A 14,963-nucleotide genomic window follows, 5' to 3' on the forward strand; every position below is an offset into this window, starting at 1 on the left:
AGAAACTCCCTTCTTCCAAAGCAGCTGAACTATCATTCTGCATTCTTACTATCCATGAGTGATAGTTCCTTTGCTGCACATCCTTGGCATTATTTTAAATTTTTACCATTCTACAAGGTATCAGTATCTCATTGTTGTCCTAATTTGCAATTTCCTAATGATACGGAGATGCTGAGCATCTTTCAAATGCTTACTGGCCACCTGCACGTTATGGACTTGAATGTTTTTGTCCCTCTAAAAGCTACATGTTGAAGCCCAAACCCCATGGAATGGAATGGAGTGATGGGGCCTTTGAAAGGTAATTAGGTTTAGATAGGGTTATGAAGGTAGGGCCCCTATAATAAAACAAGCTTTCTTTATAAAAAAAGAGAGACTAGAACTCTCTTCAACCTCTGTCATCTGAGAACAAAACAAGAAGGCAGCCATCTGCATGCCAAGAACAAGCCTCTCCATAGGAACGCCATGTACCAGCACCCTGATCTTGGACCAGCCTCCAGAACTGTGAGAAATATAGTTGTCTTAGTTACTTTTTACATTGCTGATACAAAATACCTGATACTCAAAGTAAAAGGAGGAAAGGTTTATTTGGCTTCCAGTTTATAGAAGTTTCAGTTCACAGGTGGCTGACTCCAAGGCAGGGTGACAAGGCACAGGGCCATCACGGAGGAGAAACAGGTCATGGCAGGCAGAAGGCAGCAAGGTAACAAGCAGCAAGTGAAATGCAGTGACCCTCTTTCTGCCCCTTATATCCTATCCAGCCTACCCACCCTTTAGACAGGTAGCACTCACACCCAAAGTGGGGTACCCTGCACCATAATCAATCCCAGGATCACATTCTTGATCCCAGCACCACACAACCTAAATCCAACCACACCCGAAAAGCCCCACCTATGACCACATGAGGATCTGCAGGGATAGCCAGACACAAGCCATAACAACAGTGATACGTCAGTTGTCAAACAGCTCCACGCTCAAACTTTCTACTACTTGAACAGCAGAGTTTGAAAATCTGCTCGGTATTTGTAACTTGGCTTGACAGTCAAGCCAAAAATCTGACATGAAAAAACCTGTATGGCCCAAGTTACACCTCAAGTCTACTGCAGACCCAAAGGGGTGACACACTTCTGTCTAAGCACTGCTCTCACCCAGACAACATGTAGTGCTTGCGTTAGTGGGTTGAAATATTCGTCATTGTGCATTTTTTTTTTTTTGCACTTGATTTGTATACAATCTTGTAACCATGGCTCCAAATAAAGTTAGTGATAGCACCAGTAAAGCTAAGAGGAAAACTCTGAGAATACAAAAGAGTTAAAGAAATCACTGTGAAATTTATTAAAGTCCTGAAAAAATGAATTTATAAGTGTAATTTTTGGGCCTCAGAACCAATTATTTGGTTTTCCATTATTTCTTTTGGGAAAATATGTTCAGTTCTCAAACACTTGCAAGTGTTACGGAATTCTCCTCTAGGAAAGTTTTGGAGGGATACAGAACTCTACTTCTCACTTCAGAAGGGTTAGGAGATAAAGGGGTCCTTTCTCTCCCTGAGCCCATGAAGGGCACAAAATCTAGATTTAGCAATCAGACACTCCCAGACAAATCATTAGAACCTGCGAGGCAAGGGCAAGAGTGCCTATGATTACATCAGCAGCCAGGGTAACAGTCTGGAAGGTAGACTTTAGCAGCACCTGTAGGACCTAGACCAGATTGTTTATGCTTTCAAACTTCTCTACTTCCTGTCTCTAAACTGTATTTATTCTCTACACTTCTTATTCAGTTTTTGTAACAGTTACCCAATCCCCTCGTAATAAATTCCTTTCCAGTCTAAGCCAACCAGAATTGGTTCCTGCTGCTGACAATAAATTCTCTTAGAGGTAAGTAATGTGAGTATTAAAATGTCCCATAGGAAACAAGGAACTGGAGACTTTAGGGGGTGGGGGTCAGATTAAACAGTTGCATTTAACAGATTGCATGGGTCTAGGAAATGAGAATGGCTTTTCTTCCTGAATATCCCATCATGATATAACAATTTATTCACCTAACATTTAGTGAGTGCCTACATATTCTAGGCATTGTGTATTCAGCTTAGCACCTGTCCACCTACAGCTCAGCATCACAGCACAGAAGTCATTAAAACAGAATGGATATCTTGATAAGAGACTACAAGTACCAAGGAAACACAACCTACTTTTGTAATCACCAAGTTTCTCCAAGAGAGCTGCTGAATAGATCTTACCTGCAAGAGACAGCACAGTACAAAGCACTACATCTCTGAATGAGGACCTAGCACACAAATAGACCCAACAGATACATGAATTCAGAGCTTCAAATGAAATTCTGAATTAGAGGTAAAGATCTGAGAATCAATTAGGGCTTCTCCAGGTATTCAATTATTCTCTACTGTACATTTGTAAAACTGGCCATCAGTAAAAAAGAAAAATTTAAGTAGGTGGCGGTGGGGAGGGGGAGGCGCCTGGAATTAGACTACAGAGTAGAAGCCAAAGAACTTGCAACTTTAAACCATTGTAAACTAGAGCACTGTGGCTTTCTAGTCCAGAAACAGACAAAGTGGATATGACAAAATGGATACAGCTGAGAGAACCATTCCAGCCCTCTCCTCATAATGGGACACTGAAAGCATGCGGATTCCAGGTAGTGACAGCAACGAAAGTGTCCAGAAACACCAGCCTTCTCGTAGATACTGGTACCAATGTGAGGAACAGAACTGTAACCACAACAAAGCCCATTCATTCAAGAGACATCAGGTACAGCAGACATCAGCTAGGGGCTAGAAAGAGCAGGACATTAACCCTGCTCCAGGTGACTACAACAGAAAACTAGTATGAGTCACACTAGTGCCACTGCTGCGATACCACAGCAGCAAATTTCTCTGTCACTGAGAAATCTCTGGCATAAAGAGAAGACTGGCTGTGAGGGTGAAGTAATGGTATGTTCTTACTTCAGAGGAAGTAACATAAACTACATTGTTTCCTACCCAAGACTCAAAAATGAGGAATTATCACTAAATTTTCCAGAAATTGCTATCATTGAACACTAAGGAATTTGTATAATCTAGATAGGTCCTGTGAAAAAAAAGATTCAATATGGATTTTTGAGAGAGAAATAAAAAGGCTACAATAAGGGAGCAGGGTATCCTGGAATAGTGAACATATTTTCTTTTCTTTCCTTTTTGAGACAGGGTCTTGCTATGCAGTTCAGGCTGGCCTTGAGCTCACTTTGTAGCCCGGGAGGTTTCAAACTCACAATGATCCTCCTGTTTCAGACTCCCAAGTGCTGGGATTACAGGTGTGTGCCACCATGCCTGGCCTAGTGAACACATTTTTTAGAAGTATTTATGCTCCCTTTTTATTAGACAATACATCAATGTAGAAAAACATGTCCTCTGCCAAATACAAATAAGCAGGACAGCACCCAGAGGAAACTAACTGCTCTAAAAAGCAATGACAGCAATAAAGGAGCAAAGAAAAGAAAGAGCTGACAGGAAAATTAGAAATGACAGAGAAACGGAAGACAACACAGATAAAAGAAGAAGGCAGTCTGGAACGCTAACCCTAGTTCCTACAGAGGAGGTCTTGTCTCTGGCAAACACAAATGGTGCTGGGATCAAGCCCTCCTTATAAGAAGTTTAGACACTAAGACCCTCACATATTATTCTGAATAGACTAAAGAGGGATAGAACACCAAAACATAACTATGCCCAAGGCACCTTATACCACAGGGGGACAGAACCTAATTAAAGAGATCTCCACAGTAGTGAAAGAATTCCTCTACACTAACTGATCTTCAACCCACAGTGCAAACATGATAGAACCATGAGAAAGTAAGGCAATAAGATGCCTCCCAACTCCCCAAAAGCTGATCTCACAGACACTCAAGTAGAGGAAGTTAGAGCTAAAGAACTTAAAAACCAAATGATCAAAATGGTTGACAAGATGAAAGAAACAGACAAGCAAATATAGATGTCTAACAAGCTCAAAGGAAAGCTAATTAAACAGATAAAAGATTTCACTAATAAAATGCTCAATGAGGGCCAAGGATATAGCTCAGCAGCACAACTGCCTGCCTGGCAAGTGCCAGGTCCTGAGTTCAATTCCTGGTACCAAAAAAAATGCTCAGTGAGCTTAAAGAAGAAACAAATAATAAACTAAGTTATGCATAAGCATTAGAAGACATGAATGACCACTTCAGTAAAGAATCAGACAGCCAGGCATGGTGACGCACACCTATATCTGAGGCAGGAGGATCACTGTGAGTTGGAGGCCAGCCTGGACTACATAGCAAGATCCTGTCTCAAAAAAAAAAAAAAAAAAAAATTAGAAACTATGAAAAGAAAGCAAGCAAAAATAATGATCTGAAAAATTCAATGGAAAGCAATGTGCGGACAAGGTGGATAGCGAATATCATAAACTCAACGATGCCCTAAAAATGACATCATGCAATCTAGATCCAACAGCTGCTAGATGACCAAAAACAAACAAACAAACCCAAAGTATTATAAGAATAAAGGAAAAACTAGGTGACTCATTTACTGAAATCATAGCAAAATAATTTCCAAAACCAGGAAAAGAATTCAGTATTCAAATACAAGAGGCATACAGAACTCCAAACAACCACAACCAGAAAAGATCCTCTCTATAACACACCACAATCAAAATTCCTGAAATCCCCGAAATTCTCTAAAAGTTGTTAGAGAAAAACAGAAAGTAATAAGCCCATCAGAACTGCAGATTTCTCAGCACAAACCTAACACACTCCTGCTGGCTTGAATCACCGGTGATACATTCACAACTGGGTTGCTTTTACCAGTGGTGGTACAAATGGATCTAATCACATTTACCAGTCTTTTTACTAATAAAATTAGTAAGTCTATAAATGGGCTGCATCTATTCTTTGTTTGAATCTGAATAACTACCACACAAATATAAGTATTAATACTATTTATAGGAACAGTTAATGCTTAAATTTTTTTTCTTAACCAATTTTGCATGCTTGTATCTGGTAATCAGAACAACTAATTTAAAGACAACAATATGCAATATAGCAACTACTGCTGAATTCCCACTGTCTTGTTTAATGAAGCTCTATATCATTTCTAATTTTTTTATTATTTGTTATTGTCTTTAATTGTTTGATCACTTGCATTCTTACATCTAGTAATCTGAGCAACTTCATTGAAGATAACAATATGTAATATAACAACCACTGTTAATTCCTATCATCTTGTTTTGAAATCCTGTATCATTTTTATTGTTTTTGTCTTCACTGTTATTTTTTTCTCTTTAAAATAAAAAATAAAAATTACTATAATAATTAACACATTTATTTCATTAAATGAAATTTACTTGTATTTGTGAATAGTTTATCAATAATTAATTCTCTAAATTTTAACATGTACACATACCTCACTGCTCCTGTATATACAGTAATATCATTTACAACTGCTACACCACAAGTTACTATAGGCAGTTAAGTTAGGTAGAAATTAATACACAGGGAGAGGCCCTCAAGGAAGTCAGTGCAAAAGATGAGAACACATCAAAGCTAGAAGTGCATCGGAAGAAGGCAAGCCTTTGAGATTAAAGTCACAACGGCCAGACATGGATATTTTCCTAAGGGATGAGTGGAAATTTGACATTATAGTATAACTGATATCACCCAGTCCATTAAGTCCAGATGTGGTAGACTGACAACTGGTGGTCAACTTGTAACACACAGCTGAACTGAATCAGCATGGTGCCGGGTGTGGAAGGGCCCACCTGAGGATTGTTGCTGACAGCATAAGAGGCAGAACTGGGGAGGAAGAAGTTTAGAGGCTGTTGGGAGCTACTGGTTCTCCTCCGGCTGTTGGTTCTCCTGGAGGAGCTTGTCACTCTGCCTTTCCTAAAATGAATGCAGCTCATCCACGATGGAGCTCAGGACCTTGTAGTCCATAAGAATGGTTATGGTTCACTTTGAGGGAACTCTGGTCCTTACTTTGAGCAGCACTTCCTAGTTCCGGAGGGGAAGATGGTGCACTGTTCAGCATCCTGGAGAGGACTGTCATGCTGGCTTTCCTGATGTGGATTCGGCTATTGTCATCATCAGACGAGCTTGGGACCTCACTGTTGCTGAGGATGGCTGTGGTACTTTTCTGGGGAGCTCTGGACCTTACTTTGACTGTCACTTCCTGGCTCCAGTATGGATCCCCCAGCCTGCTGGCACAGATCTCTCATTCCACTGGCACAGACTTTCTAGCTTCCATCACTGACCTTTGGGCCTTTCCAGCACAGATTCTTTGGGTCTTTGGTGTGTGGACAGACTTCCTGCACTCTTCTGAATTTGACTCTTTGGGTAACTATTTTAAAATAATCCTGTAAATTATGTGTCCTGTATTGTATTGTTTCTCTTGTAAACCCTGACTACAACACCAGATATGCATCAGACACACAGGTGGGTGACCAGAACACCTGGACCCATCCCTTCCCAAAATGTTCCTGTTTTAGAAGTCATAGACAAGCCAACGTGAATGATGTCAGCCATATGCCCTAGCTACATGCCCTGCTTCTCTACTAGATCAGTATTAGCTAAGTAGTTATACTTGCAACCCTACAGGTTGATTGTAGTTTGACCAAAGTTGTGCTCACATTGCAATTTCTGCTGTATAAATTAACCCTGACTAAGGGGCTCTGTGACAACCCACTCAGGACACTTCCTGTCTCTCAGGAGCTATTCCTATTCTCCAATAAAACTTTCCTATGCTTAATCTCCACTGTTCCTTGGAATTCATTCTTTGATTTCAGAGGACACAAATTCAGCACATCTGACATCTAACTGGTTAGGAGTTATATTTTTCCTACAACAAAATTATCTACGTTGCAATTTTTATATCATTTTAATGTTTTCTTAAAGAATTATAATATGATAACATCTGGACTGCTAAATCAACACCTTTCTCTGCTTCACTGTAATCAAAGACCCACTGAGGGCTGTGCATGGTGGTGCATACCTGTAATCCCAGCACTCAGAGGCTGAGGCAGGAGGATCACTGTGAGTTCAAGACCCACATGGGCTACATAAGTGAGTTCAAAGCCAGCCTGCACTACACAGTGAGACCTGGTCTCAAAAAGAAAAAACAAACACAAAAACAAAAACCAAAGGCCCACTGAGAAGCAGTGAAGCAGTCCAAGCCACCTGATGGGACAAAAATGCATATACCACTGATGGCTCAAATTGGCAAGAATGACTGTATTTGAATCAGAGATGCCCCCATCATGAACATGTCTACAGACAAAGACTGGCAGACTAAATTTAAAAACAAATGCAACCATATATTGCTTAGAGGAGACACACCTCATCCAAAAGGAGGTACATGCGCTGAAAGCGAAAGGATGGAAAATGGTACTCCATTCAATCACAGTCCCAAAACAAGCAGTTGTAGCTATCTTATTTTGATACACAGCCAAAACTGATGGTCATTGCATAAAGGAAAACTGATGGTCATTGCATAAAGGAGAAGGGACCAGTGCAACAGGAAGAGATAACAACTGTAAATATCTTTGCACCAAATGTTGGCTCACCCAACTTAATAAAATGAAAAGTACTAGATTTAAAAGGTCAGAGACACATGAATACAAGCATAATGGGGGGCAGAGACACTACTCTCAAAATTAAACAGGTCAACAAGACCAAAAAAAAAAAAAAAAATCAACAAACACCAAGAGTTAAACTACACCACTGGACAAATAGACTTAACAGATATTTGTCAAGTGTTTCATCCAACAAGAACAGAATACACTGTTTTTCTCAACAGCATACAGAACTTTTTCCAAAAGACCGTATGTAGACCATAAAGCAGGCTTAAATAAATACCAAATAATTGAAATAATCCCCTATATATTCTCCGATTATAGCAAATTGAAGTGAGAAACCAACAGCTAAAGAAGCCACAGAAACTTAGGCAAACACATGGAGATGAAATGATACATTATTAAAAAATCAATGGATGACAGAAAGAATCAGGTAAGAAATAAAAAGTTCCTAGAATCAATTATCAGTGGAAGCACAATGTATGAAAGAATTTCTGTAACTGTAGAAATTATTACTGCACATGTAAAAACAGAGTAGTCCCAAATAAATAAGCTAAAGATACATCTCAAGGTTCTAGAAAGACAAGAATAATGCAAACCTGAAACGGAAGAAAAAAATTATAAAGATCAAAACAGAAATGAACCAAATTTAAATTTAAAGAAACAACACAAAGGATCAATCAATCAAAACATTTTTTTCTTTAAAAGGATAGGAATGAGAGCTGGGGCTAAAGGGAGACAAAAGAAAGGGTGGTAGGAGGGAGGCAAAAGGAGGGGGATAGGTAAAAATGACCAAGATTCAGTAAGTATATTACCAAATACCCGCAAAAAGTACTTATTACGTATCCCAAATATATACACTAGTTTAAAAACAGAAAAGTAAGAAACAACCATATTTAAATCACTTAGAATGATGTAAAAGTTAACAGTAAAAATCTTCAACATTCATAATCATAGTAGATCATTTCATGTTTGAAAGGTCATCTGAAAAAAATCATCAAAAGTTCAGTTGTAAATGTATAGCTACATAAAAGTTAAACCTTTATATCCTCAAAAACTTCCATGGTTCTTATGAAATCATTATGTTTCTGTAAATCTGAGAATCTAAGTGGCAACAGTGAGGCAAAGTTCTACTTCTAGTCCAATCAGAGTCATAATTACACACCTGGAAATGATCTGTGAATTAGGTAATATGTAAGTGTAAACTGTCTTTGAGGATAGCAACAGCAAAGACAGCTACTGTTTCCCGAACACCTACTCCATGCCAGAACTATTCTTAGTGTTTTACAAACTAGAAAAATGAAATTCAGAGATTAAATGTGACTTCCAAGACCAAACAGTTGGCAAGATTCTATGTTAATTTTTCAGGGGTCCTGGAACTAACTAGATGCTTTAGAACAAGAGAAATTTATTCCCTCATAGTTTTGGAGGCTACAAGCCATAATTCCAGGTGTCTCCAGGGCCATACTTCCTCTGAGGCTTCCTCCCTTGCTTCTTTCTAAAGTCTGGCCACTGCCAGCATCTCTGGAACTCTTTGGTTTGCAGTGGCATCACCCCATCGTTGTTCCTGCTACTCATACTGGACAGGGCCCACCCTAAGGATCTCATCTTAACATGTTTACCCCAACAAGGACTCTATTTCCAAATAATAACAGGTACCCTGTTACGATTTCAACACAGTACTGGGGGGAAGACAATTCAACCCTTTCAATAATTCAACCCATTCACAATCAGATCTGTCTAGCTCCGAAACTGTTCTATCTTACCATAAAACTAAAAATGCTGCTTCTCCAAATCTCAAATAACATGCACCCTATGACAATTTAAATATGGAAGTCAAGTAAACACATTACATTTTTAAATAAAATTAATACCGATTACTAATATGCTAATTGTTTTTAGGAACAAAGAAAGGCTGGATTTCATCATCTTGATTTCACGTAGAAGGCACATGTTTACGATTCAAATTCCCACATCTTCAGAAATGACTTCTTAAATAACTCACCTCTCCAAATCCACAATACTCTAAAGAGATTCATATCAGTAGTTACTAACTACATAAATATTGAAGATTTGTATTCTTTAGGGATATTGTGCAGAAATATTTTATCTTCCCTGAGATGCCTGTCACAGGTTTATTAAAGATAAGAGGATGCATGAACCACCAGTAGTGATATTAAACCCCAATCCCTTTCAAGACAGTTAAGATTTACAGCTATTAAGACTTTACAGAGTTGGGTTCCCTGACATTACAAGTGGCATTTTAAAAAAATACACAAAAATAATCACATACAGTCAGCTGGCATTTCACACTAACCACTGGAGGAAGTAGTAATACATAGTGTTGGAATTTAAAATACAAGGTCAGCATTAGCTGTGAACAATTCTAAAGGACTGTAGCTCTTTGAAACATATGTAGTGAAAAAAGATTGTAATTCGTTTTTTTTCCTTTTTTTTTTTTGGTACCAGGAATTGAACTCATAACCTCAGGCTTGCCAGGCAGGCACTATGCCATTCAGTTATATCCCTGGCCTTTATTAATTCATATAAAAATCAGAAATAAACAAAAATTAAAAGTATTTAGTGAATTTACTCAAATGAAGTTTAAACGATACAGAAATAAAAAATATTAGACACCTATACACAGTAAAAAGTGAATATAAATTAGCCAATTCCATGATATTTCCAATTAAACATTCAAATACATACCCACCTTTTTATTTATTCAGCAATAACACATACATGTATGACATGAAAATTCTGGAAAAAAATCAGAGATATTAACAATATTCTCATATACAAAAATGGTGTGGAATGTTTTAACAAAAACATTCTACATGAATGTAAACCCCTGACTTGCGCCAGGCACGGTGGTGCACACCTGTAATCCCAGCACTCGGGAGGCTGAGGTAGGATGATCCTTCCAAGTTGAAGACCAGCCTACACAACAAAGGGAGCTCAAAGCCAGCCTGAACTGTGCAGCAAGACCTTGTCTCAAAAAGACAAAAAACACCCCTGACTTAATTCCACTATTTTATCATGCCAGAAGCATTGTTGGTTTTATTTTTTTAAAAGACAATATTGGTATCATATTGTCACACATTGGCTTATTAATAATGAAGGCATTTTGCATATACAGTATCTTAGTGTGTACAAAAAATTTTAATATTGACTATTTACTATGATGTTTTAAACTTTGAAAGTCTCTTCGACATAGGAAAATAGCTGCACTCATTTAGGTGTTTTTCTTTTTTGTCTTTTTGTTGTTTTTTTGTTTGTTTCTCTTTTTCTTTTCGTACTAGGAATCGAACTCAGGACCTTTATTTGCCAGGCAGGCGCTTATGCCACTGAGCTATATCCCTGGCCCTTTTTCGTCTTTTTGAAACAGGGTCTCACTATGCAGTTCTAGTTGACTTTGAGCTCACCTTGTAGCCTAGGCTGGTCTTGAATTTGCAACAATCTTCCTGCCTCAGCCTCCCGAGTGCTGGGATTACAGGTGTATGCCATCAGGCCTACCTCTTTTTTTTCTTTCTTTTTTTTTTTTTTTTTTAATAAAACACACAAAAAAATCCATGATTGGTCTCTTTGGTTCCTAGTAATAAATACTGCCTTATTTTTTCACATGGTATAAATTACCTTCTAATGTAGGACTGCATTAAGACCCAGTAATTCTTAATGTTACTATATAACCATAAGCTCCAAACACAGTAAAGGCTAACAAACAATCTTCACAGTACGCTTTCACCTCACTGAAGTTGAAGCTGCTCCTTTTGAATATTTTTCCACTTCAAAGCAAAGCAGATTGTTAGGGGTTTCACTGGTGGTTTCACTATGTGGATTTTTTTTAAAAAAAGATTTGTTTTGAGGTCAAGGATTTTATGTAAGTGCTTATAAAACAACAGAGAACAATTTATGTTGTTTTATTGATGAAATTCAAAATATAGTAATACCTGTATGTAATTTTTGATAGCATACATCTATTAATGAGAAGAATGGAACTTCAGGGGAGGGACAACACTCAGCACAATTGATGACATTCCTTACCCCAAACTGATTGCAGATGAGCATGTGCAAAATTAGTCTCAGTTCCTGGGCCACACAAAACACTTCGGCGGGCCACATTTACCTTTCCACCCCTACCTCTAAGTACTAAAGTTATCCGAAAAACAAAAACACTAACACCACAAACTTCTTAATCAAGGGTAGGCTCAATCTCCAGTACCACAAAATAATACAAAACAAAACAAAATAAAATGCCTAATTTTTTAATAGTTATTTCTAAAAAGCAACTTGTCCTTTTCTTGACTCCTAAAGACTGAGTACGAACAAAGATTACTAAATGCAGATGAAAAAAATCTTCTTTAAAATTTTGCAATCTAAGAATTCAAGTAACACAGATGAAACTAGGGAAACAGAAAAAAGGGGAAAAAAATATATATATATATACACGCATATATATATATATATACACACGCATATATATAAACTAGGGAAAAAAATAATCAAGATTAAACTGAGGGCAATAAATGAAATGATACTGTGAAGAAGAGGAAAGTTGGGAGTTACTTTATCAAATGGCAAAGCAAAACTAATCCACTAAGATTTCAAAAAATGTATCTTGGGAAATACTGAAGTAAATATTTAGTTTCTAAATTAATCCAGAATATTACTCTGAATAACACCTTCATCTGATTCTAACCATTAATTTAGTTATTTAATTTTGCGACACACTTTCACAATGTGGCCCAACCTGGCTTTCAACTCCACAGCTCAGTGGATGTTCCTGCCTCAGCCTACCAAAGTAGTTGGGACTATAGGTACACAACATTCTGCCTGGCTTCCTAAACATTAATATAAAAACTTGTAACTTCACTCTGCTACTTTTGTAAAGGGTAAGAAAAACCTCACTGTTTTTCAAGTTAGCTCCATATCTCAGTTTCACCAAGGGCCCTATAGCAAAAAATCATTACCTCGAAACAAGTGCCTAACTCCTGCAGTTGCAAACTTAACGAAAATATTTATCCCTTGCACCCAATAATAAATGGAAATATTAAATCCTAGTATTAAATGAAGATTTAAATATTTAAAATATTTTCTCATGAATAATGAAATTAACAATGGTAGTTTTCTAAAAGCTTCATTTTAATTTTGAAAATCTAAAAACCAAACAAAATATATAAACCTAATAAGGGCAGGAATATGCTGCTGACTATAAACATTAAAATATAAAGCACCTTTTTGTTTGCTTGTTTTATACATTTTCAAGAGAGCCCAAAGCACTTGATTAAGTATAGTAATTTTTAAGTATAACATTTCTGGGAGAATGTGGAAGGTCCACTGGTTTTACTCTAAAACTCTGGATCTCCACATTGTAAGCTAAATATTTTGATTTCCATCTCCTTTGTCCTAGTAGTTTAAACAGTGATACAATGGGAACATGCAGTATTTTAGGGTCATGCATGAGAACTGTTTAAGAAATGTCCATTCCCCAACTAGTTGGTGTAAAGAACCTTACTTTACTTCTGTCGTTTTGAGACAGTCTCACTACCCAGGTCAGGCGGCCTTCAGCTCACTTTGTAGTCCAGGCTGGCCTTGAACTCACAAAGATCCTCCTGCCTCAGCCTCCTGAGTGCTAGGATCTTACATTACTTTAGAACCCAAATGTTTTAAAGAAAGTTAAATATTTATTTCCATACTACATTTGGTAAGTAGTACCAAATGCTTTCACATAATTCAGTAAATGTTCACATAAAATTCCTAATTACTACTACTTTTATTTCTAAAACCTTTAAATAAGGTGACTCAAATTTCTAACGTTAAATTATTTTCTTCTTTACTAACACTGCAGTAAGGATCTTACTGTAATGTGAAAGCTTAAAACTGGGACTTAAGAGTCTTGGGTTTCTATCTCAATTTTATAACACTTTCAACTTATAACACTTTTAGTTTATTGCCGAATTTTAACCTCTCTATCGCTCATTTCCTGCTTAACTTACTGCCATACTTTTGATCTAAAATTGCTTCTAATTCTTACATCTTAGAAGATATGAATTATTCTACTTACTCAAGTGGTGAAGAAACTGAGCTTCAGAAAATTTACATTAATTTTCTAAGCATCTGCGGTAATGGGGGCTGAGCCAGAATGTGACCCAGTCTGTATACTAGCTAGAGTCCGCGCAAGCTCTTTGCATTATACCACTTGGTTCTTGTACCGATATAATGTGATCATTGTGCGCTTGAAGAATGAGAAATACAAGTTGGGCATCCAAAATTTGGGGGAAACAAACTGTTTTAGATCTGAAAGGTTCTCAGGTTTTTTGAAATATTTTCATTCACTTCATCGGTGGAGCATCCCTAATCTGAAAATCTGAAATCCAAAATACTCCCAAATTTTTTGAGGGACCAACATGAATACCCAAAAAGTATTGGATCTTGGTGCACTTTGGACTACATGTGCAGGACTACCAGGGAAATAAAAACACACCATGAAAAATACACCCTGACACTATGTGGTCAGTGGCCCTGGAAAGTTTAAAAATCAAGGAGAAAAAGATAATGGCAAATGTGGGGCATATATCACTAATAAACGCAACCTAAAAACAAAAGCAGAATTAAAGCTTCCAGCAGGGGCTGGGGATTTAGCTCAGCGCCTGCCTGGCAAGCGCAAGGTCTTGAGTTCGGTTCCCGGTACCGGAGAAGAAAACAAAACAAAAAAAATAATAAATAAAGCTTCCAGCATACTCTAACCTATACCACGCTCTAAAACATCTAAGCTCAAAATGAAAGGTACTGTGCACTTTAGTCATACGTCCTAATAGGTGCCCTGGTAACACGACTTCAATACATCAATACTTCTGCGACCCTGGGTCTTTCCCAACCACGGCCAATGTGTTCATCTGTGTCCTGGGACAATGCCACACAGATAACGACACGATAATCTTATCGGCCCCTTCCTAGTTACATTTTGATATAACTATTTTTTCCTACTGCTCTTTTCATTTCGATGAACTGCACCCAAAAGCCAGGAACCACACAAACCGCCCATTCATTAAAGTCTCCATCCACTTTGCAACCATTTAACCCCCGAGTAAGAGGACTGCAGGACGTGAACACCGAAGCCTCCAGGAGAACACAGCAGAACGCAAGGCGAGAAGGGAGAGAAAGGACGCTGCCTGCCCCTGGGGGAGGGGACCCCGCCCCCGCTCACCTCGATCTCGCGGATGTTGTTGGAGGTGACGAAGATGCCGATGCCGATGGGGATGAAGATGAGGCCGACGATGAAGAACGTGGGCAGCACGGTGCCCGCCGTGAGGATGGGCTGCCAGGCGGGCAGCCGCTGCTGCTTGAAGGCCGTGTTGTCCGGCCTCCGCGTCTTCGCGG

The 14,963-nt window shown here is 38.2% G+C and overlaps 1 protein-coding gene across 1 annotated transcript in view; it reads right to left on the reverse strand.

Annotated features, from left to right (window-relative positions):
- Positions 1-14,963, reverse strand: part of LOC102029878 (cell cycle control protein 50A) — a 28,912-nt gene that overhangs the window by 13,549 nt on the left and 400 nt on the right. Inside the window, exon 2 of the mRNA XM_005406895.2 lies at positions 14,791-14,947. Within this exon, the coding sequence (XP_005406952.1) occupies positions 14,791-14,947 (157 nt within the window). The remainder of the gene's footprint in view (positions 1-14,790; positions 14,948-14,963) is intronic.

The sequence above is a fragment of the Chinchilla lanigera genome, unplaced genomic scaffold (genome assembly GCF_000276665.1).
Source record: "Chinchilla lanigera isolate Chin_1 unplaced genomic scaffold, ChiLan1.0 scaffold00101, whole genome shotgun sequence".
In the NCBI taxonomy this organism is placed as follows: Eukaryota; Metazoa; Chordata; class Mammalia; order Rodentia; family Chinchillidae; genus Chinchilla; species Chinchilla lanigera.